At 48.4% G+C, this 24,219-nt stretch overlaps 1 protein-coding gene across 5 annotated transcripts in view; it reads left to right on the top strand.

The window, feature by feature from the left end:
• The window catches only part of Iqca1 (IQ motif containing with AAA domain 1), a 134,115-nt gene that overhangs the window by 35,895 nt on the left and 74,001 nt on the right, over positions 1 to 24,219 (top strand). For all 5 annotated transcript variants that reach the window (XM_005395314.2, XM_013519968.1, XM_013519966.1 and 2 more), the window contains exon 7: positions 22,014 to 22,098. In XM_005395314.2, the coding sequence (XP_005395371.1) occupies positions 22,014 to 22,098 (85 nt within the window). The remainder of the gene's footprint in view (positions 1 to 22,013; positions 22,099 to 24,219) is intronic.

The raw sequence follows: 24,219 nt of genomic DNA on the forward strand, positions 1-24,219 counted from the left end.
AGGGTGTCGTTCAGGGCAAAGGCCCTGGATTTTACCCCCGGTACCACCCAAAAAAGTGGGTGTTTAGTCTTGTTTCTCCCTCCATGGTAGCCGCAGCGCTCTCTGCCCGACCCTGGGGCCCCGCACAGCAGCCTCACTACCAGCCTGGCCCTTCGCGGCCGGTCCTTCCTGTCCAGTGAACCGTGGGTCTCGTGGCTGCCTCACGGGTGCTCTGTGGGAACCCCACGCTGGGGGACACTGAGTGGCTTCCTCAGGGTTCCATGCTCCTAAGAAGCGGGGCTGAAATGCACACTCAGGCCGGAATCCCAGACCCGGAGCCGATCCCCTCCTTCTGAACCTTCGGCTTCATGGGCAGAAGTGCGGTGTTCAATGCCAGCGCGTGGGTGCCCAGGCAACAAGCCTCTGGGTACCACCTGGCAGCCCACGCCCTCCCTGACTCCCCATTCCTCCTCTCTCCCAAACTTCGCAGCTTCCTCATTCGGTGTGCTGCAGTGGCTCTGCGCAGTTAAAGAAAAAAGAGACAGAGAGAGAGAAAAGGAGGGCAGAGGGACGCGCGGGAGAACCCTGGGCCTTGAGGGAGCTGCTTGCGGCTGCTAAAGATGGCTGTGGGGGCTCAGGGGCATCCGGAACTTGGGAGACCCAACACGGCCACGGGAGCTGAGTCCTGGCAGGGGAAAGGTGTTTTGAACTGTGAGCATTATAAAACCAAAACTAGGTCTGCAGGGAGAGCTCAGGACTACCGTTTCTGAGGACTCGGACGGATGTTGCAGAAACCACCAGCGTGTTCACGGAGGACACCTCCGGGCAGTGAGGTCTCTCTTCTTCCTTACACCCCGTTTTGTCCAGAAAGCATGAATTCCTTTCATCGTGAGAACAAGAGCTCCAGGAAGGAGGGGGTGGTCACGCAGAGAGGTGAGTTAGGGGCTCCCTGTTGTGAAATTCCTCCCGTAATCATATTTTCTGTAAATTCTCAAGAGCAGCTGTGGTGAGTACAGGGTTTGCGGACACACGTGCGGATCCCTCATCCCTACCTCTGCTTGGGTGGAAAATATATGGGCTTGAGCAGGACATCAGAAGAGGCAGGCGAGAACTGAGGTCCGGGCATGACTCACCCAGGCCTGGAGACAGGTGCACAGCCGCGTGAAATCGCATGTTTTGATGTCGGTCGTCACAGTAAATCAAATTAAGAACACCCAGCAGCCAGCGGCTCTCTCGATCCACCCAGGCGCCAAGCGCTGATGAAAGACAGGCACAGAGGCTCCGGGCAGATTCCTTTCCCGTGAGCCCCCAGGCCACTCTGGGCTGAAACCTTGGATCCCCTACCCTCCATGGGCCTCTCCATCTGTCCGACAGACCACAAGTGCTGGACACGCTCCCAGGTGACACTGATGTCACAGGACCATGCGGGATCATGGGTTCGGGTCACTGCAGCCTTCTGCGTGCTTTCTAGCACAGGGAATCACCCTAAAAAGTGGCTGAACATCACCTAAAAAAATGCAAAGCGGTATGGTGTGGAGCAGCACTCTCTGCTGTGTTACTGCTGCAGTCGCTGCCGCAGGAAGTAGGATGACCTTGAAGCCACCTCCTTGACCACAGGGAACAGGGCTGCGGCCAGGGATGCACTGGTCTTTGGCTCCTGAGCTTTGCGATTTGTCTGAGCTATTTCTGTGTCCCGAGTGTCGCTTGGGACAGAACCACCACACCTTCATGTCTCATAAATATGATAATCATTTGCCAACTGATCAGGGGCGGAAGAGCTGCAGAACTCACCTCTAGACCCGAGCTGCCCTGCTGTGCATCTCCCTCCTGCTGCTGCTCATAAAAGAGTCCCTGTTTCCAAAGCAGCTCAGAACAAGAGTTTAAAACCTAAGTGAGCCCTTGCTGAGGTCCTCTTTGCTTCCACTATTTTCCTAGGCTTTCTGGACTCGTGGGGAGGGAAAATGGGTGAAGGGCTCCCTTAAACAAGGCAGGGGTGCAGAGGCAGGCTGGAGGTGCAAGCCAGGGTCAGTGGAGAGAAAGGGGCAGATGGTGATGTCTCCCATCGGGAAAAACTCTCCTTCCCTCCTCAAGGGGTTTGCGCTTCCTCTACAAATAAACATTTGCAAAATAAAGCATATATATCATTTTCTCAAAAGAGGAGTAATCAACACCAAGATAAGCCATCGCGTAACTTGCACTATATTGTTTCTTTTAACAAAAAATTTAAAAAGAAAGGTTGGATGGGAAGGTTCCTGTGGCTTTGGAGAACAAGTAGAATTCAAGGTAATACTCTCAGGCCGAGAAGGAAGCTTTGATGGCGAACGATAACTGCTCATAATCTCCCACTAATAAGTAGAAATATCAGAGAATAAATCAGATTTTGTAATGTGCGCTAAGAGATTGCCTTGCATGCGTGCTGCGTCCCCCTGTCCTCCCCGAACCGGGGTGCCCCCTCAGTTTCCCAAGGAGGCCGAATAATTAAGTCCATGTGCGGTCAATCGCCTTTATTGAGTGTAAGTGAATTTATAGGCAGCAAAGTGACACCTCAGGAGGCTTCCGTGCAGTGGCACAAGCTGCTTCCTTCAGAAGGCAGAAGAATTTATGGGCCCGCTGACGTTAATGGAGGTGGCTGGAGGACTTGGGGGGACCAGCCGGAAACCCCTCCACCCATATATTTTTCATACTTGGTGAAACGCAGATAAATCTCTGTCCTGTGAGTCTGAAATGGCGGGACCCGGGGAAGCTCAGTGTCAGACCTCAGGGGGGATATTTATCATTGGAGTAGTTCTGCTCTCTAAATCACAGCAAACCCAAGAACTGGCCATTTTCACATTTGTGCAAGAATTTTTGACAATATGTATAAATTTTGAGTAGGCCCTGACTTTACCTGCTTCATACCTGCCATTTGGTAGCTGAAAACTAGAAGGCATGGGTGTCCTTCCTCACCAGCTTCCTCAAAGAAAAGCATGGAAAGCAGCTCGCTATGTTGGATATATTTTTACTAAGAAAGTAACAGTAGTCATTGAATTCTGTAAGAATTAACACTGCCCCCCCACCCAGCATTTGTCACATATAAATCACAGGTTTTCTCACACTGGAAGGGAATGGAAAACTTAACAGGCGCACTAACTTATTGTTTAATAATTTAATGAATATACCTTGCTCGCCTGCACCAATCTACACAAAAGGAAACCGCAGGTTCCCATGAGGGTGCAGCTCTTCGCCTCACACTTGGGGCAGCTGCCTGGTTTTCTTCGGATCCGGGAAAGTATGTTTTCATTCCACATGTAGTCTCCCAACTGCTCCTTTAATCTGGTCTGAGGCCTTATTCATTGGCGCCTCTGTGACAGTTGGCCCTCAGGGGCCCTGCAGCTCAGCCCTGCCAGCCGTGCGGAAGCAGCCAGAGCTGGGGCTCCGCCTGCGGGCTCCGGAGATGCTCTTCCGGGTCCAAGGTTTGACCCCACCCAGCCTCGGCCCCCTCGCCTAAAAGCTGGCAGTGACAATTAATCGTGGGGCTGAGGGAGGACTGTATGAGACAGTTATGCCAACTTCTTACTAGGAAGTGAGGATGTGACTATAGAAGGCATTTTGGGGAAATTGTTCAAGCAAGTCTGCTAAAGCAGCCTAACAGAAAAGAAATCGCACTTCAAAGGGCCCTGGGTCACCTAGTTTAAGCATCCCTTAAACTAGAAGAAAACTGGAGCCTACTGCGGTCCGGGACAGGCGCGGCCGCCTAACGTCCCACTCCACTCCCAGCCGTCTCTGGGTTGTTCATGACATCGGTGTTGTCTGCTTTGTCCCCTGCCCTGTCCTTGAGGCTGACCTTGGGTGCATCAGATGCGAGGCAGTGGGGGGAGCTCCAGGAAAGGGAAAGGAAAGGGAAAGCTCTTCAGACACAGAGAGCTGCTCGCGCCTCCTCTGTCCTCCTCCTCTTCATCCCGGAGGCCCCCAGAACAGGCCTCCATGCACTTGGCCTTTCCCTCCTTCTCTCCCTGAGCTAATGCCACCCAGTCTCACAGCTTCTAACTCTGTCAGCATTTTGTGGACTCTCGGGGAATCCCACCCTGGGGCACTCGATCTCTTTCCCTCTGGATGTATAGACCCAGCTGTCGCTCGCTGTCCCCACTTCAATGTGTGGCAGATGTCTCAGCACACCCAAAACTGAGCCGCGATCTCAGCCCAGCCAGCTCACCACGGCATTCCCCAACCAAGCAGAGAATCCATTTTTCCAGTTTCGCAGGCCAAAACCCTTGGTGTCATCCCGGCTCCTTTTTTTCTCCCAGCCCAGCATGCATCGGCTCGGCTGTCACAAAACCACAGTTTGCCCCCAACCCACTCACACCTGCCCTGGTGCCCACAGCCTGCAAACTGACCGCCTGGCCCCTCTCTGCTCCCTGCAATCTGTGTTCAGCAGGACAGCACATGCCATCCGTGCTGGCATCACAATATGACCGTGCATTTGGCTGCTTTACTTGACACACACGTCACCTTGCAGTGTCAGGGGTCAGGAGTCTGGGGCCATCTCTAAGGGTCTGGTGAGCCTGAACTCAGATGTCCCTGAGGCCCGGGTCTCACCTGCTTCCAAGCCCCTGGGCTCATCAGCAGTGCTGAGGTCCTGGCTGGTTGTCACACTGAGGGGCTCAGTTGCGTGCTGGGTGTTCCTGGAGGTCACCCCAGGTGCTTAGCCTGTGGGCTGCCCCACATGGCAGCTTGTGTCATGGAAGCCAGCAACGGGGAGCTCCTGGGAGGTAGGAAGAAGCTACAGCCTTTGTAACATAATCCTGGAAGGGGAGTCCTGCCAGTCACCCTGAGTGTGTTCCACTGTCAGAAGCAGGGTACAGGCTCCACGCATGCTCAGAGGGAAGAAAATACACAGTGCTGTGACCCCAAGGGGCAAGGGCCCTGGGGTCGCCTTGGAGTCTGCTGCCCCAGACAGTAGGGATCTGCCTTTCAAGCCCCTTAGCAGGTCAGGACAGTGCTCTGCTGAAGACCCCAGGAGGGCGAGACTGGACTTGCTCTGTGGCCGCAGAGGCTCAGGGAGGATCCCAGGACCTGGGATGCCACCCCCAGCTCCGTGAGACCTCATGCAGGCAGAGGCGCTTGGCTTCTAGACTCAGGACTGCCCCCTGGTGTCCACATTGCAGAGCCTGTAGGGAGCAGGGGAGCCAGAGGCCTTAGCTTGCAGGAGACGAGAGCATTTTGTCATGAAGCTTTTTAGTCATTCATTTCTCCTTCGCCCTTTTTGTGACTTAGTTGTTATTTCAGAAAGGGCTTTCCATGCATCCAAGTGGCTCCAGATTAAACTGCAAATGTTCCCCCTCAGACACAGTGAGGTGGTAGGAAAAGTGAGTATTAGGTGCATCTGTAGAAGCAGGATGGTCACTTGGGTTTGTGAAGAAAAGGCATTTCACAAAATTAAATACACACTCCTTGTTTTAAAGTGCAAAAACAAGCAGCAAATATACAGTAATAAGGCGTAATTTTACCATAATAGAATATAAGCTAACGAAAGAGAGATTTTTACATCTTCTGTTAAATCCTTTACCCCTAGGGCAAATAGTGTCTGGCATATACCGAAGTACTCACTCAGTAAATGTGTTATGAATGAATGAACAAAACATCAAGAATTCTTACAAGACTGCCACACCCTTCATGAAGAAACATCTCCCAAGAAAGGCAATGACGATAGCGGTGACCTTTGCCCTTAATAATAATTAGTGCCATAATATGAATTAGTGTTAAAATAATAATATGAAAAGGAAATAGCAGGAATGAAGAGTTTTTATAAAGAGGGAAATGTATTTTTAAATCAATAATAGACTGACTATGAAAGGGAAATATAAAACCTATATGAAAAATGAAGTCCGCGAATGCTAACAGGAAAAAAACAACAAAAAAAAATCACTTGAAGGAATGGTGAGATAAATGGCAAGGTGATGAATCGGCTGTAGATAATTTATAGATGATGCAATTTCAATTAAAATCCCAATAGGATTATTTATTGAACTAGAAAATATAATTATTAAACTCATTAGGATTAACATAAGAAAATAAGAACAGTAAGAGAGGAAAAATGGCCCTGTATTTTTAAGGATATTATATAGAAAAATGTAAATGCATTGTACTAATGTGAAAGCATAAGTGGAGATCAATGAAACAAAATAGATAGCTGGTAGCAATAGAGTGAGCTAAGCCATGTGTGGTAAATGAAATAAAATAAAAAGTAATGAGAATTTTAAAAATACGGTTGCAATAACTATATTGCTGTAATTATTAAGGCCAACAAGTAGCAGAATTGGGAATTGAATTCCCCAAAAGAGAGGTCACAGCTTTCTAACTAAAGAAACAAAAATATTTTAAAAGAAAATTGGACTGAAAAGAAAAATTGCAGGGTCTATTCAATAATCAGGCCCTAAATCTCTAAGACATAAAAGGAAAGCAACCACATATGAAATTTTTATCATGCATTATTTTGCTTTATTTAATTACTAACATGAGTTCTATTTGCTGTAGCAAGGGAAACAATATTGAAATGGGTAAAAGGAAATTAGCAGGCTTCCTCCTGTCCCAGGCCTCCATCTTAACCCAGGTGAACAGTGCTCCGGTCTCCAAGCGCCTGCAGACACGGATACCCACATGTGAGCGCCCCTCCATGCCCTTGCTCTCAGCCACAGCAGGATGATCATCATATCTCTCTGCAGCCTGGTCTTTCCCCTTAAACCTTATGTCATTATTTCAGGAACTGGCCAGCGTCTTCCCAGGGGCTCCCACCACCCCACAGGAAATTGCTTGGAGGGAATGTGGCTAACATAACACAGCTTAATTCTTCCCATTGAAAAGAATGAGAAAACAGCTCCTGGAACATGTTTCTTGCACGGAGCATCTGATTTTCAAGAACAGATTGCTGCTGTTAGCAGGGATGCCTGCTAGGTATGAACCACAGAGGCTGAAATTAATTGCATGGCGGTGCGCAGCAGGTCTGGACAGGCCAAGACGGGCCAGGTGTGGACTGCTGTCTCCCCCGGGTATGCAGAGGGCTCTCTGTCCTGGACTCTACCCTAGACTGTGGACCTGGGGTGGAAATTTTTCAGGCACATAAGAGCAACAACATTGCCTGAGTTACCCAAATGCCAGAAAAATGCTACGTGCACAAACGAAATCCTGCTTTGCAATTGAGGGCCCTGGCACCTGGTGCCTGGCGGGGCTCTTCTCTGAAGCAAAAGCAGGCCACAGGCTCAGATGCGGAAGTGTAGGGACAACAAAGCTGGGACACACCAGGGTCAAACCAGGCCCTGTGATGGCTGGGATTCTGTGTACCTCTGAACCGCACAGGTAGTGGGTTGTGGCAGGATATGGCCCAGCTCAAGCACCAAAGGATCAGACACCTTTAACCCAGAAAGGCAGTCTGGAGGTGACACATTCATTCTAAGTCCAGCCCTGGGACTGAGGAGGCGACAGAGGAACTGTCAGCCCATGGGAGCCACCTAGCCTAGGCACAGTGTGAACATGACACTGCTTAGGAAACCAGCTCATGGTCACAGACAGGGACTCCAGCCACTCCTGGCCTTCCTTCTTTTCCCTTCCTTCTCTCCTTCCTTCCCTCCTTCATTCTTTTCTTTTCTTTCCTTCTTTCTTTCTTATTCCTTTTTTTAATATTCCGAGGGTGATCTGGACTTTATGGTTTTCAAAACTATTTGTTTTGAAAAAAGCATTCATTTCTAAGGTTTGATTGACAAAACATTTTCTCCACACTTTTTAGGAAGTGTTAATGAATAATTTAAAGCCTGTCTTTTAGAAATTAGTACTTGGTTTAATGCAGATTAAGTATTGCTCCTGAAACCAAATTCTTACTGTGAAAGAATGTCATTGCTGTGATGTGTGCCGGCGTTAGCGTGTAGGTGACAAAGTGATGAAGACTGGTTTATAAATAGCTGATCAGTTGACAGTCTTACTACGGCGGCATGTTTCTCAAACTCTGTTCCTGGCTTCTTTCCTGCTTGGTTCTGTAGACTCAGCTGGACTCGAGAGCCCTCATACAGGGAGCTCAGGTTGTTTTTCACACAGCCATGTGGCGAGTTCTGTTTTCTGCATGACTTCTTCCATTTGGTGGTCCGGATGCCCAACTAAAGAACCTGCTTGACCTTGCCTGTTGCAGCAATTTGAGGGCAAATGGAAGTCGGGCGGGAGGTGCAGAGGGCGGGAATTCTGGGGTGACATTCTAACACACGCTGTAAATCAGCAAAATGAGGCAAGTTTAAAGATAATCAGGCAGCTTTAGAATTATAATTGAGGGAAAGCTGTGTCATTTAAATAATTATCATGCAGAGAGGCAGCATATTTAGCACTTAATAATTGTGCAGGGAATTTTGTGTTAAAATTTAGGGAGAAAAGATTTCTGTATCAAAGTACTTTCCAGACTGAAAAGTAAAACTGAGATTATCACCCCCTAAACAACCTAATGTCCCCCTTTGTCTACCCCATAGGTTCACAGCTCAGCAAGATCTTTGGTGGTAAGATAAGAGAAGCCATCCTATTTGGTTTAAAAGTGTGTTGTAGTCGCTGGGTATGGAGGAGCATGCCTGTGATCCTAGCACTTGGGAGGCTGAGGTAGGAGGATCACTGTGAGTTTGAGGCCAGCCTGGACTATAAAGTGAGTTCACGGCCAGCCTGAACTGCATAGTGAGACCCTGTCTCAAAAAAAAAAATGTGTTGTGTTATATACAAATAGTTATGGAGGGCCTCTTGCATACTTATGACAATCAAGCAAAACCTTAAATCAAGTTCAGGAATCAGCTACCTGGTGTGTATTAGTCACTGTCAGAGCCTCTGAGGAGGGACTGGAGGGAGCAGGAAGAGGTCAGAGCCGCTGGATCTGACATGCAGGGTGGTGGGTGGTAGATGGGGCCAGGGAGGTGACAGGAACATCACACTGGCGAGTGGAGGAATAACATAATTTCATGTCCAAACCAGGACACTGTCAAGAATGGGAGGGCACGCTGTCACTAACATCCCATAAGCTGGTCTTGTCCCAGGTGGCCCGGGATATAGATGAACCTGCTTGTATGGGTGAAAGTTTCCTTCTGAGTGAGAGAATAGGCGAGCTGTGCACAGAAAAATGGCACGAGGTGATGCCATGTTAAAAGGATCACAGTGGCTGCCTCCAGGAGGGCAGATCCCAGGGAGCATCAGAGAGACTGACTCCTCCAGGGACACGGTACACGGTCGCAGTGTTGCAAGCCCATGCAGGTGATACCAAGTACTCGTGCCTGACATACACTGGAGAGATGGAACCAACAGGGTTTGCAGACACACTGAGCATGGGTGTGAGAGGAAGAGAGGTACCAAGGTGGCTCAGGGTTCTGCTGTCTGGAGCAACTGGGACAAAGAGTTTCCATTTTCTGAAAGGGGAAAAGTGCAAGAGGAGAAGCAATAGGAGTTGGGTGAGGAGAGCAAGAGTTGAGTCTGGAACATCTGTGTAAGGTTTGGCACAAGTGAGAGATGGAACAAAGGTAAAGAAAGCCTTTATTATTGGGCACGGGAGGGCTGCTGAAAAGACACAAGGACCCTCTGAGGAGGAGACAGAGAGACAAAGGATATATTGGGCTCCTATTATCCAGGGCAGGGTTTTAGGGGGCAGGTTTTCTAAGTGACATAACAGATGCTAATTGGGAAGGAGGGACCGTGTGTGCATAAAAATAAAATGGGAGGTTGTGGTTAGACTGAGGAAAGAAGAAGGCGGAAGTTAGTCTGGGAGGGACGCCTTGTTGTTTTAGGCTCTGCGTGACGTCAGACGGCCACCATGATGACTTGGCAGGGGCAGAAACCCATCATTCCTGTCTTTTTGTTGGTGAAAGGGGCAAAGACCCTCTTAAACTGCTTCCTGATAACAGGGGCATCGTGATAGGGGCTGACAGGATGACAGGTTATGCCCATCTGGAAGCTGGTGCTGGGGTCTGGGCCAGGACAAGAAGCTCCTTGACAGTAAAAGCTTGAATCCTAAATTGATGAAATCTTGAAAAAAGTTTAAAAATGCAGGGTACTATGAGTAGAAAAAATATTATCATGGTTAGAGGGTCTGGGAGAGAGAGAGAAAGAAGGAGAGGAGCACATGATCCGAAGGTATTATCCCACCATGACCATGATAAAGAAGTGTTCCCATAACCCAACTGTTGGTGCTTTTTGTAGAGGTAGTTGCAGACTTTTTACCATCTCCATGACAATTCCAGATTCATTTACAAAGTAGCAGCAGTTCTCTCCCAGCATAGCGCAGGTGCCTCCTTCTTTGGCTGTGAGAACATCTAGAGCTCTGCCGCTGTGGAGAGTGACCGCTGCAAGACTATTTATCTGATTTTGGAGTGAGTGAACAGATGTTGTTATATCTGCTACTTGCTGATGGACTCAAGAGAAAGTTGGTGGTAGAGATGGGTGGCTGTATCTACTCCCGCTGCCCCAAGGCCAGCTCCAAGGGCAGAGAGAACGCCAGTGCCAATAAGGATGGGGACATGGACAACCCTTCTTCTGAGTGAGATGTGTGCCTTGGGGTTGTGATAAAGGGATGAGTCTATGGCTTCTTGAGAGTTTAACGTTAGGGCTGGGACAAGAAGGATCAGGGTGCAAGACCCCTCCAGTGGGGAGGAAGACAAGTGTAAGACCCTTTTTGGAAGCCTATAAACCACCCCTGGGGTGGACAGATGACCTTGTCCTGGTTAGGGGTGATAACGTGAGTGCAGTGGGGGAGATTCTCCATCTAAGGAGAATCTAAGTTGGAGATTAGATTAGAATTAGATTAGAATCTAATTCTCCATCTAAGAGGAGTTTTGAGACTGTGAGAACAGGCAGGTAAGGTTAACTGGATAGTGATGAGGACTGTAAATAGAGAGAGGGCCTACTGTGGCTGTGTTAGGTGGGAGGCATTCCAGTGTGTAGGAGCAGCCGTATATAGCTCCTGTTGGCATGAGATGCAGAGCCAACATTCAGTGAGGTTTGAGGAGTGTGAAAGAGTGTCATATGCATGTGAGAGGAGTTGGGGAATAGAGGGAGGATGATTTTTGTGTGAGTAGGTATGAGGTTATGAGGTAGGGGTCATCAAGGCATCGAGGTAGGGAGGTAGGGTTATTGGTTGAGCCCTCAGAGTAAGAAAATTACCTTGTGGTGTCTTGCCTACGCTGTAGTAGAGAAGACCCCAGGCTTTTCCCATGAGATATTGAGGGTGGGTTGCATTCTAGATCATCTGTTCTATCTTTCCCCTACCTTTCCACCAGGCTGAGATGTGGGGATCTGTCTCCAGACTTCTCCACTGGGGTAGATGCCTAGGTTTTGCAACCCCAGGTATTGACATAAAAGTGATAAACATTGACACATTGTCATTGGTGAAGTGTGGAGGGGAGGGGTGGTGGTTAGAACCAAACCACTGACCTGACAGCAGAGATTGTATTTGTAATTATTAGTATCCCTGTCCCAGGTCTGAATATGGGGCCTAAGGTGACAGTAGGGAACGACAAATAGCAGAGTGGAATTGGGGTGAGGTAAAGTTGGCTGAGGCGATTGTTCCCCCTTCTGCTAAAGTGAAGGTAAAGGCGTAAGTGGAGCCAGGTCAGAGAATGAGAGAAATTGGAGAGGTATGAGGGCCAGAAAATGAGGCATATTTGTGAGGTTTAGGACAGACAAAGAAGAGTGGGAGTCCAAAGACTGTTACTCTGTAGAAAAGTGTAAGAGCTATCTTTTGTGGAACTTGAAAGTCCTTTGGACAAATGGTCCAACGTCCAGCAGCGAACGCAAGAGTCAGCAAGACAAAAGGTATCCGGAACCAGACAGGATAGCAGTACATGTATTACCATGGGAGTTTGTGCAAGTTTTTGGTGAGTCTGAGACAACGGGAGACAGAAGTTGTGATGACCACTCTGGCGATGAGAGTGTGAGGTCAGCAGTAGTGGGGTTGTCAGAGCACCCTTTAGCTTGAGTGACGTGGAACCAGGACGGAAGACCAGTGACCTTGATCGCTGTAAGTGTTGTGACGATGACCAAGTGAGGTCCGCACCACTTGGGTTGAAACCCTGTGGACTTAGGAGACTTTGGGTATATTAAATCTCCAGGAGTTATAGAGGTTTTTGGCTGTATGATATCTATTGGCTGTGGAAGGCAGAGCTCAGCATGTTGTCACAGCAGGTATCAAAGGAAGGATAGGATTGGGATATAGTTAGTGGGGGGACAGAATTTTTTGAGGTGGGAAAATTGTGAAGCAGAAAAGGTCTACCATACATGAGCTCAAATGGACTTATGAAAGTGGGTGCCCTGGGAAGTGCCCTGAGTTTAGTTAGAGCTAAAGGAAGAAGTTGAGGCCAAGGCAGGTGTAGCTCTAAGATAAGCTTGTGGGGTGTGTCTTTAAAAGCCCATTTGCCTTTTCTCCTTTGCCGGAGGACTCTGGGTGACATGGTATGTGTAAATGCCAAGTAACGTTAAGACTCAAAGTGACCTGTTGAGTGATTTGGGAGATAAATGCTGGACCATTATCTGACTGGATGGTCCAAAGCAGTCCAAATCTGGGAATAATATCCTGTATAAGAAGCTTAGAGACTACATCAGTGGTTTCCTGAGCAGTGGGAAAGGCCTCTATCCACCCTGAGAAGATGCAGACAAAAGTGAGGAATATCTTTGTGTTTTGTGGTGAGGCATGTGTGTGAAGTCTGTCTGCCAGTCTTCACCTGGAGCGTGTCCACGAAGTTGGTGGGTTGAAAGAAGAAGGTGGTAAATGTCCCTGAGGAGAGGTCCTGGAACAAAATAGGCAGCTCTGAGTGACTTGGCAAGCGATGGTTTCTAGGGAGGGATGTGTGGTGATGAGGGTTAGGAGTTGGTACAGAACCTGGGTACCTACATGAAAGCAGTTGTGCAAGTCAGTGATGATGGTTTGTGCTTGTTGGTCTGAAAGAAGAGGCTTTGGTCCTGGAAAGATCCATCCCTGTGTATTTTGGTGATAGTCAGGTTTGTGGAGTAAATGTAGTTGTTCTGGTGAGTCTTGGGATGAGAGCATGGCATTTGGGATAAGAGAGAGAAGGTGGCAAAGGTATGGCTGTTGAGCAGCTAATTTGGCCCGTGTGTCAGCAAAAGCATTACCCTGAGCAATGGGATCTGATGGAGTTTTGTGTCCCTGCAGTGAATGTCTGCTGTCTGTTTTGGGAGCTGTGCTCCTCTAGAAGTTTGAGGATGAGAGGTGCGTTGGTAATGGGAGTATCCTGAGCACTGATGGACCACTTTTCTTGCCAGATAGCCCCATGATATGTATGGGGCCATATGTATTTTAAGTCTGTGTAATGTTTATGATTTTGTCTTTGGCCAGGGTGAGGGCTATAAGCTCTGCCTTTTGTGAAGCTGTCCCAGGTGACAGTGGGCCTGCCTCTATCACTGTTGACCCATTGACTACAGCATATTCTGCCCTCTTTTGAGTGTCTGTGTTGGTTGAGTTACCATCTATGAACCATGTGTCAGAAGCTTTAGGGAGAGGAGTACTGTTAATGTGAGGGAAGGGAGTAGGGGTCATCTGTAAGACCTCAACACAATTATATTGAGGGGTCTCATCAGAGATAAGAAGTAAAGTGGCTGAGTTGAGGGGACCACTGGCAGAGATTAATGGAAGGGTTTTGTATGTGTGTCAGATGGACTTGTTGTAAGGGAGGAGTCCTTAAGGTGGGGATGTCTTGTGAGAGATGAGCTCATTGAGGTGATGAGGTGAGTGTATTGTGATTGATTGTCCTAAAGTGAACTTTTTTTCCTCTTGAGCTAAAGTGGCTGCTGCAGCAAGGGCTCGGAGACAGGGAGCCCATCTGCATACTGTGTTGTCTGTTTTGAAAGGTATGCTACTGCTTGGGGTAAACGTCCCTTTTGTGTCCTAAAACCCCCACAGCATTGTGACCTTGAGAGGCAGTGTATAGAGTAAAGGGTTGAGTCAGGTTTGTGAGAAGGAGAGCCAGAGCTCTTAAAAGAGCCTCTTATAGCTTGTGAAAAGAGGACTGTATAAGAGTAGTGCGGTCAAGAGGTTCTGAAAAGGAGCCCTTGGACACTGTATAGTGGGGCTGAGCTAGGGAAGCTTAGGAATCCAAAGACAAAAGAAGTTTGCTAAACCAAGGAAGGATAGAACTTATTTTGTGGTTGGGACTTGAAGGTCACGAAAGGGGGCTTTGTGGTCAGCAGTAATTGAGCGGGTGGTGGGAGTGAGGGTGAGCCCCAAACAGCTGACTTTTGGTGAGGCTATTTGGGCTTTGGTTGGAGAAACCCTATACCCACGATCTGACAGAAAATTGAGGAGAGCAGCTGTGTGTTGTATGGCCGGGGTATAGGAGGAGAAGCAGAGAAGAGTGTATGTCTGGAGTCTATGAATTGGAGAAGAGTGTTTGGTTTAAGATTGAGGGCTGAGAGATCAATAGCAAGGGCTTGGTTAAAGAAGTGAGGATATCCCTGAACCCTTAAGGCAGAAGTGTCTACGTGAGTTATAGGAATCAGAGGGTATCTGGGTCTGTCCACATGAAAGCAATCAGGACATAAGGGGATAGAGTGAAGAAGGCATCTTTGAGGTCCGAAGCCATAAAGTGAGTTGTAGATGGGGGAATATGAAAGAGTATGGTGTAAGAGTTTGGCACCATGGGTGAATTGGTGTAACTGCATTGTTGATAACCCTGAGATCTTGGACTAAATGGTAGGATCCATTAGGTTTGATTACCAGTAGGATAGGGGTATTGTAAGGTGAATGTGTGACTTTAAGGAAACCATTTGTTAAGAGGCATTGGATTATGGGTTTGAGTCCCCATTGGTGTTTGGGTGCTATAGGATGTTGAGGAATACAAGGAAAGGTTGACAGGTCTCTGAGGCTGATTAAAATGGGAACAGCATGGACAGCATGCTGGAAGTGTCCCAGACTTTGAGAAGGATGGGGAGCATCTGAGTTGGTATTATAGAGTGAGTCTGAAGGACGAGAGCCATAGGGAAGGAGAAAGTGAAAGAGAAGTGAAGCTTTTGGAGGAGATCTCTGCCCATGAGAGATGAAGGACAGTTTGGAACGACCAGGAAGTTATGGGTAAAAAAGTGTTTGAAGTCAGCAGGGAACGAGTGCTGCCTGGAGGGACTGTGTTGTTCAGCCATTAGTCCCCACGATGGAGACTAGAGACCGAGTGCAATGGCCTGAAAACTCAGGAAGAACACTCTATGTGGCCCTGTGTCAACAGGAAAGGAGAGTGTCTTACCAGAGATGCCCAGCAAGACTTGGGGCTCCGGGAAGGTTACCTTAGTGGGGGCTGTGGACCCCGAACCCCATCAATCATCTTCAGCAGCAGTACCAAGCAGGTCAGCTGGGGACGAATCTGGTGGTGGTGTTGAGATCTCCCGTGAGGGCAGGGAATTGGATGGATTACCTGCTTTCTGGCAGGCAGGGTGGTTGCATTTCCAGTAACCCTCGAGACTGCAGATGGGACAAAGTCCGGGTGGTGGCCACGGGTTGGGGCAGGTTCGTGCCATGTGTCCTCCATTGTCACACTTGAAGCATTTTCCAGGAGGGGCTCGGGTGGTGCCACCTTGTCTTGGCTGATCTGTCTTAGGAAGACTGAGTGCCACAGCCAAAAGGTCAAGTGTATGTTTAGCATGTGCTCGTTTGTCTAATTTTTGCGATGATCTCTATTACTGTAGACATGAAAGGCCAAACTGAGGAGGCCTCTCTGTGGGGCTTGAGGGCCAAGCTCAGATTTTTTAAATTTAGCTCAAGATTGGAGGCTGACTGGGAGATGAAATGAGAATTGATAAGAGCAATCCCTTTGGGGGGATTGTGGGTGTACATTTGTATACTTGGTTAGAGTATCTGTAAGGCAGGTAAGTAATTCCACTGGATTTTCATCAGCATGTTGAATCTGCTCAGTGAATTTGTTATAATTAGTTTGTTTATGAGAAATTTTGTTAAGACACGCAACTATGCAGCCAATCATAGTATTTAAATGTTGTGAGCTGTTGTCTCTCTGATAATCCCAGTGGGGGTCCGCATTTGGCACTGCAACTACCCCAGCAGGATGGTCAGGGTTAGTCTGATGTCTGTGGTCAGCTTCGGCTTGAGCCACCTGCCACAGCTGAGCTTTTTGTTGCGGGGAGAGAGTAGAAGTGAGGATAAAAATATATTAAAATGCTTGTAGTATAGATCATAGGAATTAACTACAAATTGTAGCTCTTTAATGTATGTATGAGGATTGGTAGAGAAGGAACATAGTTTATGAGAAATCTGAGAGGTCAGAAAGGGAAAAAGGAATGTGAATGCAAACCAGTCCCTCAGGGACAGCCTGTTCTCTGAGAGGACACAGAAGTTGAGGCTGGGAAGATGGTGGCTGACTATAAAATGGCAGATTGACTAGAAGATGACAGGGGGTTTAGGAGGGACAAGATGGCGGCATATCACAAGATGGTAGCGGGTGGGAGGAATGAAACCAAGCGTGAAAAGCTGGTGGAGGAAATGGTGACTGAGAGGCAGGGGAGGAAGAAGTGGAGGCAGCCAAAGGCGAGGAGAGAATGGGGGATGATATAGGGACAATCGGCTGAGGAAACTGAGGGGGTTGAACAACAGGCTGAGAAGAGTGAAGAAGTTGGGCAGCAGGCTGAGGAGACTGAGAAGATGTAGAAAGTTGGGCCTGTGGATATGGCAGAGGAGGAGCAAAAGCAAGAGCAACATCATGGAGAGGGTCAGGAGGAGAGGAGGATGAAGGGTCTGATGACCTGGAATAAGCCAGATTTGGGCCACCCCACATGACTGGAGGAGAGAAGGACATACGCTGAGCCCAATAAAGGCTTGTGCGTAGGGGATTTCCCCCCATTTGCCATTGTGGTAGCAAAAGTTGTCTAGGTGCCAGAGGGTATTAAAATCAAAAATGCCCTCCTCAGGCCAGTGGCTGCTGTTGTTGAGTTTGTATTGAGGACAGGCATTCTGGCAGTAAAAGATTAGTTGTTTTGGCTTTACGGTCTCTCTAAGACCAAGGGTGTTTAGATTCATTAGAAGACACCCAAGCAGAGTGTGTTTTTTGGCCAGGAAGCAATGTTTCTCATTTTGTGATGGAATTAAAGGTGAGCTGAAGGCGTAAAGCCAAGTCACAACCCCTTGGAGGATCGTCACCCTCTTTAGGGTGTGAGCAAGCAAGAGGAACCCAACTCTGTCCTCCCAGGTCATCCTGAGAGGGCAGAGGGGCATCCTGAGGGACATGAGAGAGTGCTGATGTGGGCCTAGGACGTACAAGAATGGGAGAGAACGAGACAGGGGCTCCTGGAGTGAGGAAGGGCTCATCTGTGAGAATCAAGGTCGATCGTGTTGGATGAAGGCTGGTGACCACAAAGGCAGGGATGAGAAAAAAAGGACAAGGTGGTTTGTTGGAAGGGGGAGCTCAAACCAAAAGGGGTTGACCCCTTAGGAGCCACACACCTCAACCATATCCGAGTCACAGCACAAAAATGTAAGGTTTAGCGTGACTGACAGACAGAACAAAGGTAAAGAAAGCCTTTATTGTCGGGCACAGGAGGGCTGCTAAAGAGACGCAAGGACCCTCTGAGGAGGAGGCAGAGAGACAAAGGATGTATTGGGCTCAGCTGAGTGACATAATAGACACTGATTGGGAAGGAGGGATCACGTGTGTGTAAAAATAAAATGGGAAGTTGTGGTTAGACTGAAGAAAGAAGGTGGAAGTTAGTCTGGGAGGGGCATGTTGTTGTTTTAGGCTCTGCTCCATGTTGGATGGCTGCCATGATGACTTGGCACAGGTGGAAACCCATCAATCTGAGTTTGTGACAGTTTTTTTCCCCCTGTGGTACTTGGGACTGAACCCAGGGTCTTTACACAGAACTATGTCCCCAACCCTTTCTATTTTTTATCTCGAGACAGGGTCTCACTAAGTTTCCCAGGCTAGCCTCCAACTTGTGTTCCTTCTACCTCAGCCTCCCACAGTGCTGGGATTACAGATGTGCACCACCACACCTGGCTGAGATGCTTTTACTTTGCTTCCAGATGTCAGGCAGGCAGTTGAGTTTGAGCCTGCAGTTCAAGGGAATGGTGAGGGCAAAAGAGAGCTCAGAAGAGCGGAAGTGCATCAGTAGCATGAAAAGCCATGAAACTGGACGAGGACACCCAGATGTGAGTGCGGTGAGGAGAGGAGGAAGAGGTGCCAGACCTGGCCCAAGCCCCGGTGTTGCAGGTGGGGGTGAGACTGAGCAAGTGTGGGCAGAGGAAGCCTGAGAGAGAGGCCAGCAGCCCACTGTGTCACTGAGGCACACAGAGACCTCAGATGCGGCCTGCAGCTTCCGTTGTGTGAGCTTCCTGGACAGAAGCAGAGCAGAGACTGCTTGGGGAGGACAGAGAAGGTGGGACAGAGAGATGGGCACAGCCAGGTGCTGAGCCGGGACACCTGCCTTCCACCCAGCCTGTGGTGTCACACCCCAGGAGACAGGGACACCAGGCTCCTGGCTAAGCTGCATGCTGGTGCTGAATGCCGTAACTAAGTCCTGCAGCCCAGGGTGACCAAAAAGCAGGAACTGGTCTCCTCCAGGAAGCTGGGCACGCAGGCGTCAGCAGGTTAGGTCCTTCTGAGGGCTTCCCTCCTTGGCAAGTAGGCGCTGTCTCCCTCCTGTGCCGGTTCATCCTGTGTCCCAAATCCTGCTCCTTACAGGGACCCCAGGTGTGTTGGTCAAGGCCATCCTACACTGTGTGCCCTTGTCTAGCTGAGCACCTCCACGGTGACCCTCTTTCCAAACAAGGTCACAGCTCATGCCAAGGTGCTAGGATTAGAACTTAGACACGTGAACTTGGGGCCAAGAGAGCAGTTCACCCATGGTGTCTGAGAGAACTGTCCACATGGGGCGGTGACTGTGGACAACTTATGGGCCGTGTAGCAGAAAGAACCCTGAGAGAGCGAGGCTTGTGAGGACAGAGCCCAGGACCCCCAAAGCTAGACTTCAGGGGAGATGGCAGAGGGTGTGAGGGACGAATGGTCTCAGGAAGGTGGTGGTTCCCTCCCTTCCCCAGGACATGATCAGACGGAGGCACCTGAGCCCTGAGTGGTGACCATGGGCCTTCCCAGGGTCCAGAGCTGGTCCAGCTGCAACTTTGCCATTGCTTTTCTTTGGATAATCCAATGCCCATGCAGGAGCCGGCCCTGGGCACAGCAGGGGTTGTCCAGGCCCTTGGCCCTTGGGTTCCAGATGGCATGGATGGTGCTTTGTGTCCTGGTGACCCTGCCTGGGGACCCTGACCTGCGGATAAGACCAGAGCAGGGAGTGAGTGCCCACTGGAAGACAGGGTGGCTCAGAGGGGGCAGATTCCACAAAAAGCAGATGCTTTGGTTTCTGCTCTTAATCAAAAGTGTTGTCTTCCTGACACCCTGTAATTTGGGGTGCTGGGCTTCTCCTGGGAAGCCCCAAGTGGGCGTCAACTGCAGACAAGGCTGTCAGGCGCCAGCTGTCTGTGCCAGAAGCCCAAGTAACACTTTCCGTGCCCTCATTCAGGTCCCCATTTAACAGCATCTCCCCTGCGGCTCCGACAGGTCCTGTCCTGCAGGGAGCAGAGCCTCATCCTGATGCCTCCGTGCCAGCCCCTGCTGTACAGTGACCTGCAGAGCTGCCAGGCCTCCACCTCCCCATGGGGATAGTCCAGCAGCCACGGAGGGGCGTCAAAACACAGGCCAGATGCCAAACCTGCATCCTCTTAGTGCCACCTAGGTCATAGGTCACGGGGAAGGGCACTGGGGAGACAGAGGTCCCTGGACACGACAGGTCTGGGACACGTGCAGCCACGTAAGCGCAAGAAAGGAACAGTGCACACACACGTGTTCCCACAACCACGTGTGTGCGTAACAAGAAGCTACGTGTGTGCACTGTCATTTTCTAGACATAAATTGTTAAATATGTTTTCTACAAGAAATTCTTTAAGAGTAATTCAATTTCACCTTAAGTAAACTAACAGAATGAAGAAAACCGGAATACATTCATTTATCTATTTAAAAATACATTTTGTATCATGTTGCCATAATGAGACAGCAGTGTCTTAAATTGACAATTAATATGATCCATAATTAAGGGATTACCTGCGGAGTTACTTCTAAATGGAATTTGTAGATGCTGTTTTTTAATACATGTCCCTAAGTTTGTTTTTTCTTTTCTTTTTTTTTTTTTTTTTTTTTGAGTCTTCAAAAACACTCGAGCTTGAAAACATGAAAATGAAGCTACACAGTGGGGTTGTTGGTACAGTGGATTTTTTTTTTTTTTCCGGTACCAGGAATTGAACTCAGAACCTTGCGCTTGCCAGGCAGATGCTGTGCCACTGAGCTGATTTGAAAGAGTGGTATGGGATGATGTCATCTGGGAGGTTTTTACCCAAAACCTGGCTCGGCCAAGTGATGCAGCACAGGCAGAAGGCACCAGGGTTTGAGATGGGACCTGGGCCGCCCCTTCCAGTCACTGGGGTGGATCAGTGGCGAGTGCAGCCTTCGCTCAGAGGAAGCGCACCAATACCCGGAAGAGCTAGGGCACTCGGGGGACCATTGCCTTCTGAATGACAGAGACTCGCTGTTACAGAAATCTCGCCTGCGTGAGAGCTCTGCTCAACACATGGGAAGACAGGGAAGCTTCGTGGGATGGAGAAAGGAGGGTCACTGCGGTTGTTTCAGACTCCAGACCACCGTGGTCAAGTCACAGTGTCGGACCCACTCTTTTCTTCACAGCTCTCTAAAAGGCTATGCAAATATCCCTTCCTCCTCCCCTTATGCATCTGTGCAGTGTTGGCTTTTCCCCTCCTGCTTCAATTAAAACAACATATTGCAACAGACTGGGATCCAGAAGCAGAAATAAAGAACACACCAGGCACTAAGACACTTGGGAAAAACGAAAAACAACAGCATTCTTTACATCTTTTCCTTTGAAAAATGTATCATTTATAAAAATGTTATCTATGCCTCCAAACAATGGGTGTATTTAAATGAATTAAAAATATAGTTTCAAAATTTCTGGCCATGTATAGTGATGCATGCTTTCTGGGAGGCTGAGGCAGAAGGATGACACATTTGAGGCTAGCCTGGGTTACTTGGCAAACCAAGGCCAGCCTGGGACATAGGAAGCCCTGCCTCAAATAAGAGAGAGACAGAGACAGAGACAGAGACAGAGACAGAGACAGGGAGGGAAGGAGGAGGGAAAAAGAAAGGAAGGAAAGAAGGGAGAAGGAAAAATTTTAATATCTAATAAATATCAAAATCTCAATAAGCTGTTACATAAACAAAAGCTCTTTGCGATCCTCAGAAAATACTGAGTGTAAAAAACTCCTTAAGGCCAAATTTTGGGAACCACTGTTACAGAATTAGTGGCAGCATGGTGGTCTCCTCCCAACCATAGGTTCTATGCATTGATGAATTAATGGAACATGTCAGGTAATCTTTTTTTCCTGTATGTACAGGAAACTCATCTAAAGTCAGTTTGGCTTAGATGTATTAACCACATATCCCTCCTGCAATTCTCAACATTAAATTTCAGTGCCTGCTTTTTAAATGTAGAAATTATGTGGTTACAGGAAAAAAAAAATTGCTCTTTAGATCCTATCAAATATATAGAGCCTTGGATTTCCTAAAACCCAAAACCCGCACATGCATTTCAGACACTTACTAAATCCGTGTGTCGTTTGCACAGCACCATCCTTCTGTTTAGCTTCAAAGGCCAGTGTTTGTCCTAAATTTTAAACAGAAAGAAATGATTTATGCTGCTGTCTTCATTCTTAACTCAAGCACAGAGCATCTCAATATTTTAAAAAAAGGAAGAGGGAGAAAGCAAAGTGTGGTCTGCCTTAGAGAAGTCTCAGGCTCACAAGTCCCCAGAGGAGGACAGCCTGCTGCCCCCCATCCCAGCGCTTCAGCTCCTCCAAGAAGTCATGTCCCTCCCTGACCCCCAGGGAACCCACTCTTAATAACCATCACTCACTCGAGTAAGCATAAGCAAGCCAGTTCACGGGACCTAATTTCTTTTTCAATTTGCCTTCTCTCCCTTGGCAGGAATTTGACTGGCACGTTTCCTAACTACCCTGATGCAGAAGACGGTGGTTCAGCTATTATTTTTTCCAACAAGACCCCAGAACAGGTACAAATATGCTTGAGAAAGAGCATGCAAATTTATCATAATCCCATTTCCTTCTGCTTCAAATTTGGTGGGCTCAGAGTGTCACTGGGGCTCAGTTATTTCCTACAGGTGTCTGCGTGGATGTGTTATGGGGCGCACGTCAATGTAGTATTTTCTTTCACATTTATTTTAAAATGAATTCATCCTTTTCCTGTCTGGTCTTTGAAGGAGGTCAAGCAGGCATGGAGCTCCTTTTCTTGAGCTTCCAGAGCTCACTTTTAGGAAAAGTGTTTGCATCCCTGCCTGCCTCACAGCCCCATCTCCCTCCTCCCTCCCCATCACCTGGCCGTGGGCCCCAGGGTCCCCCTACTGGTCCCCATCACACTTCCGGTGCCCTCCATGACTTTGCGCATGGTGGACTCTCCCAGCTCCAGGTGTCTCCATCACAGCCGTGAGCATTTCCATGGACACTCTAACAAATGCAGTAAGATTTTTTTTAAAGAATTATAAATATTTTTTAAAAGCAGTAATTTTACCAGTTTCCAGATTGTGAGTTATCTTCCTAGAAAACACAATAAACTTCATAAGGAATTATACTGACAAATTAGACAGAGTTGTGCAAAATTATACTGACAACTTTCCTGAAGAAAATGAAAGACTGAACAAATCGATCAAGGGATCCTTTCCCCAGACAGAAAGACTCAATAAAGCCCAGGTGCACGTTATCTCTCCATTATGCTGTGCAGTTAACGCAGTTTCACCCACACCCAAAGTAAGTTTTGCACTGGCAGATTTACTGTCAAGTTTCTGTGGAATGATCCATGAAAAATCTTAAAAAAGAGTTGTTTTTTTTTTTAACAGAAGTATAGTGAAGGGGATCTTGTGTTATAGATAAAATTCAACTTACATTTTTAAATTGCCTTAAATGAGACGTCAAACCTCTTACCATGAAGAGCCATATAGTAAGTGTTCTAGGCTCTGGGGCATATATGAGGTGCAGCCATAGACACGTTGTCATTAACCCTCCTCAGAATCTGCCCACTCTGAGCACACTGATCCTGTCGTTCTCGCCACTTCCTGGTGCAGCCCTGGAAGCCCTCGTTCACGCGGGTCTTTAGTCGTGCTCTCGAGGCTGCCTCGGTGTCCTGAACTGATTCAAAACATTAACCTTTCACGGTCATTTGGACTTTGGAGGAAGAGCCGGAAGTCACACGTGGCCAGATGTGGTAAATGAGGTGGGTGAAGACACCACGATGTTCTTCAGAGCCTGCCTTTGCATTGAATGCCCTCAGCAGCAGCAGCAGCAGCAACAGCATTCAGCATATTCTTGGTCACACCTTGTGAGGACACTTGTGAAAGAGGACTCCAGAACTGCTTCCTAAAGTAGCAGGAGTGATGGGATGAGTGTGTTCAAAGCCGGGAGAGGTACTGACCGGGGGATTCATGGCAGTGTTGTAATAATTGTTTAAGTTTAAACATTCACCTTTTGTAAAATCACACCTCAGTATTCACTGCCACGGCTGCTCAGCCCTGCCACTGTAGCCCCAAAGCAGCCAAAGACAGTATGGAAATGACCTGTGCAGCTTTGCTTCCACAGAAGGCCAGCAGACCAGATCTGACCAGGTGCCACAGCTTTCCACCCCTTCCACGGGCTGTTGTAGAAGCTGCACCTGCCTTCATCAAAGAAGAGATAGCCTCATATTCTTTAGTAGGAAAACTGGTGACACAAAGCATTCGAGGCTGCAAGTCCCGCACCCCCCACCCCACGCACCCTCTCCCAGACACTGTGTGCCCCTGCACCCCTGGCACGCACCCTCCACCTCCCTGGCAGACTCTTCCCGGAGCCTCTCTACCTCCAGACATGCCCGCCACCACACTAGTCCAGAAGGTGTGATCAAAAATGCTGGGACGGCAGCTGAGCGCCGTCCACTGGAAAGGCAGGCTGTAAAACATAACACCGTGTCCTCATCCACCTTAGTCAGCAGGAGCGTGGCACTGTGTGACTTCTGGCTCGTCCGCAAAGTCAAAATGACCGTGAAAGGCCAATGTTTTTAATCAGTTCAGAACATCAAGGCAGCCACAACCAAGCAGCTAAAGATACTCATGAGAGGACTTCCAGAACTGCTTCAGACAGCAGCAAGA

This window comes from Chinchilla lanigera, unplaced genomic scaffold (genome assembly GCF_000276665.1).
Source record: "Chinchilla lanigera isolate Chin_1 unplaced genomic scaffold, ChiLan1.0 scaffold00052, whole genome shotgun sequence".
Lineage (NCBI taxonomy): Eukaryota > Metazoa > Chordata > Mammalia > Rodentia > Chinchillidae > Chinchilla > Chinchilla lanigera.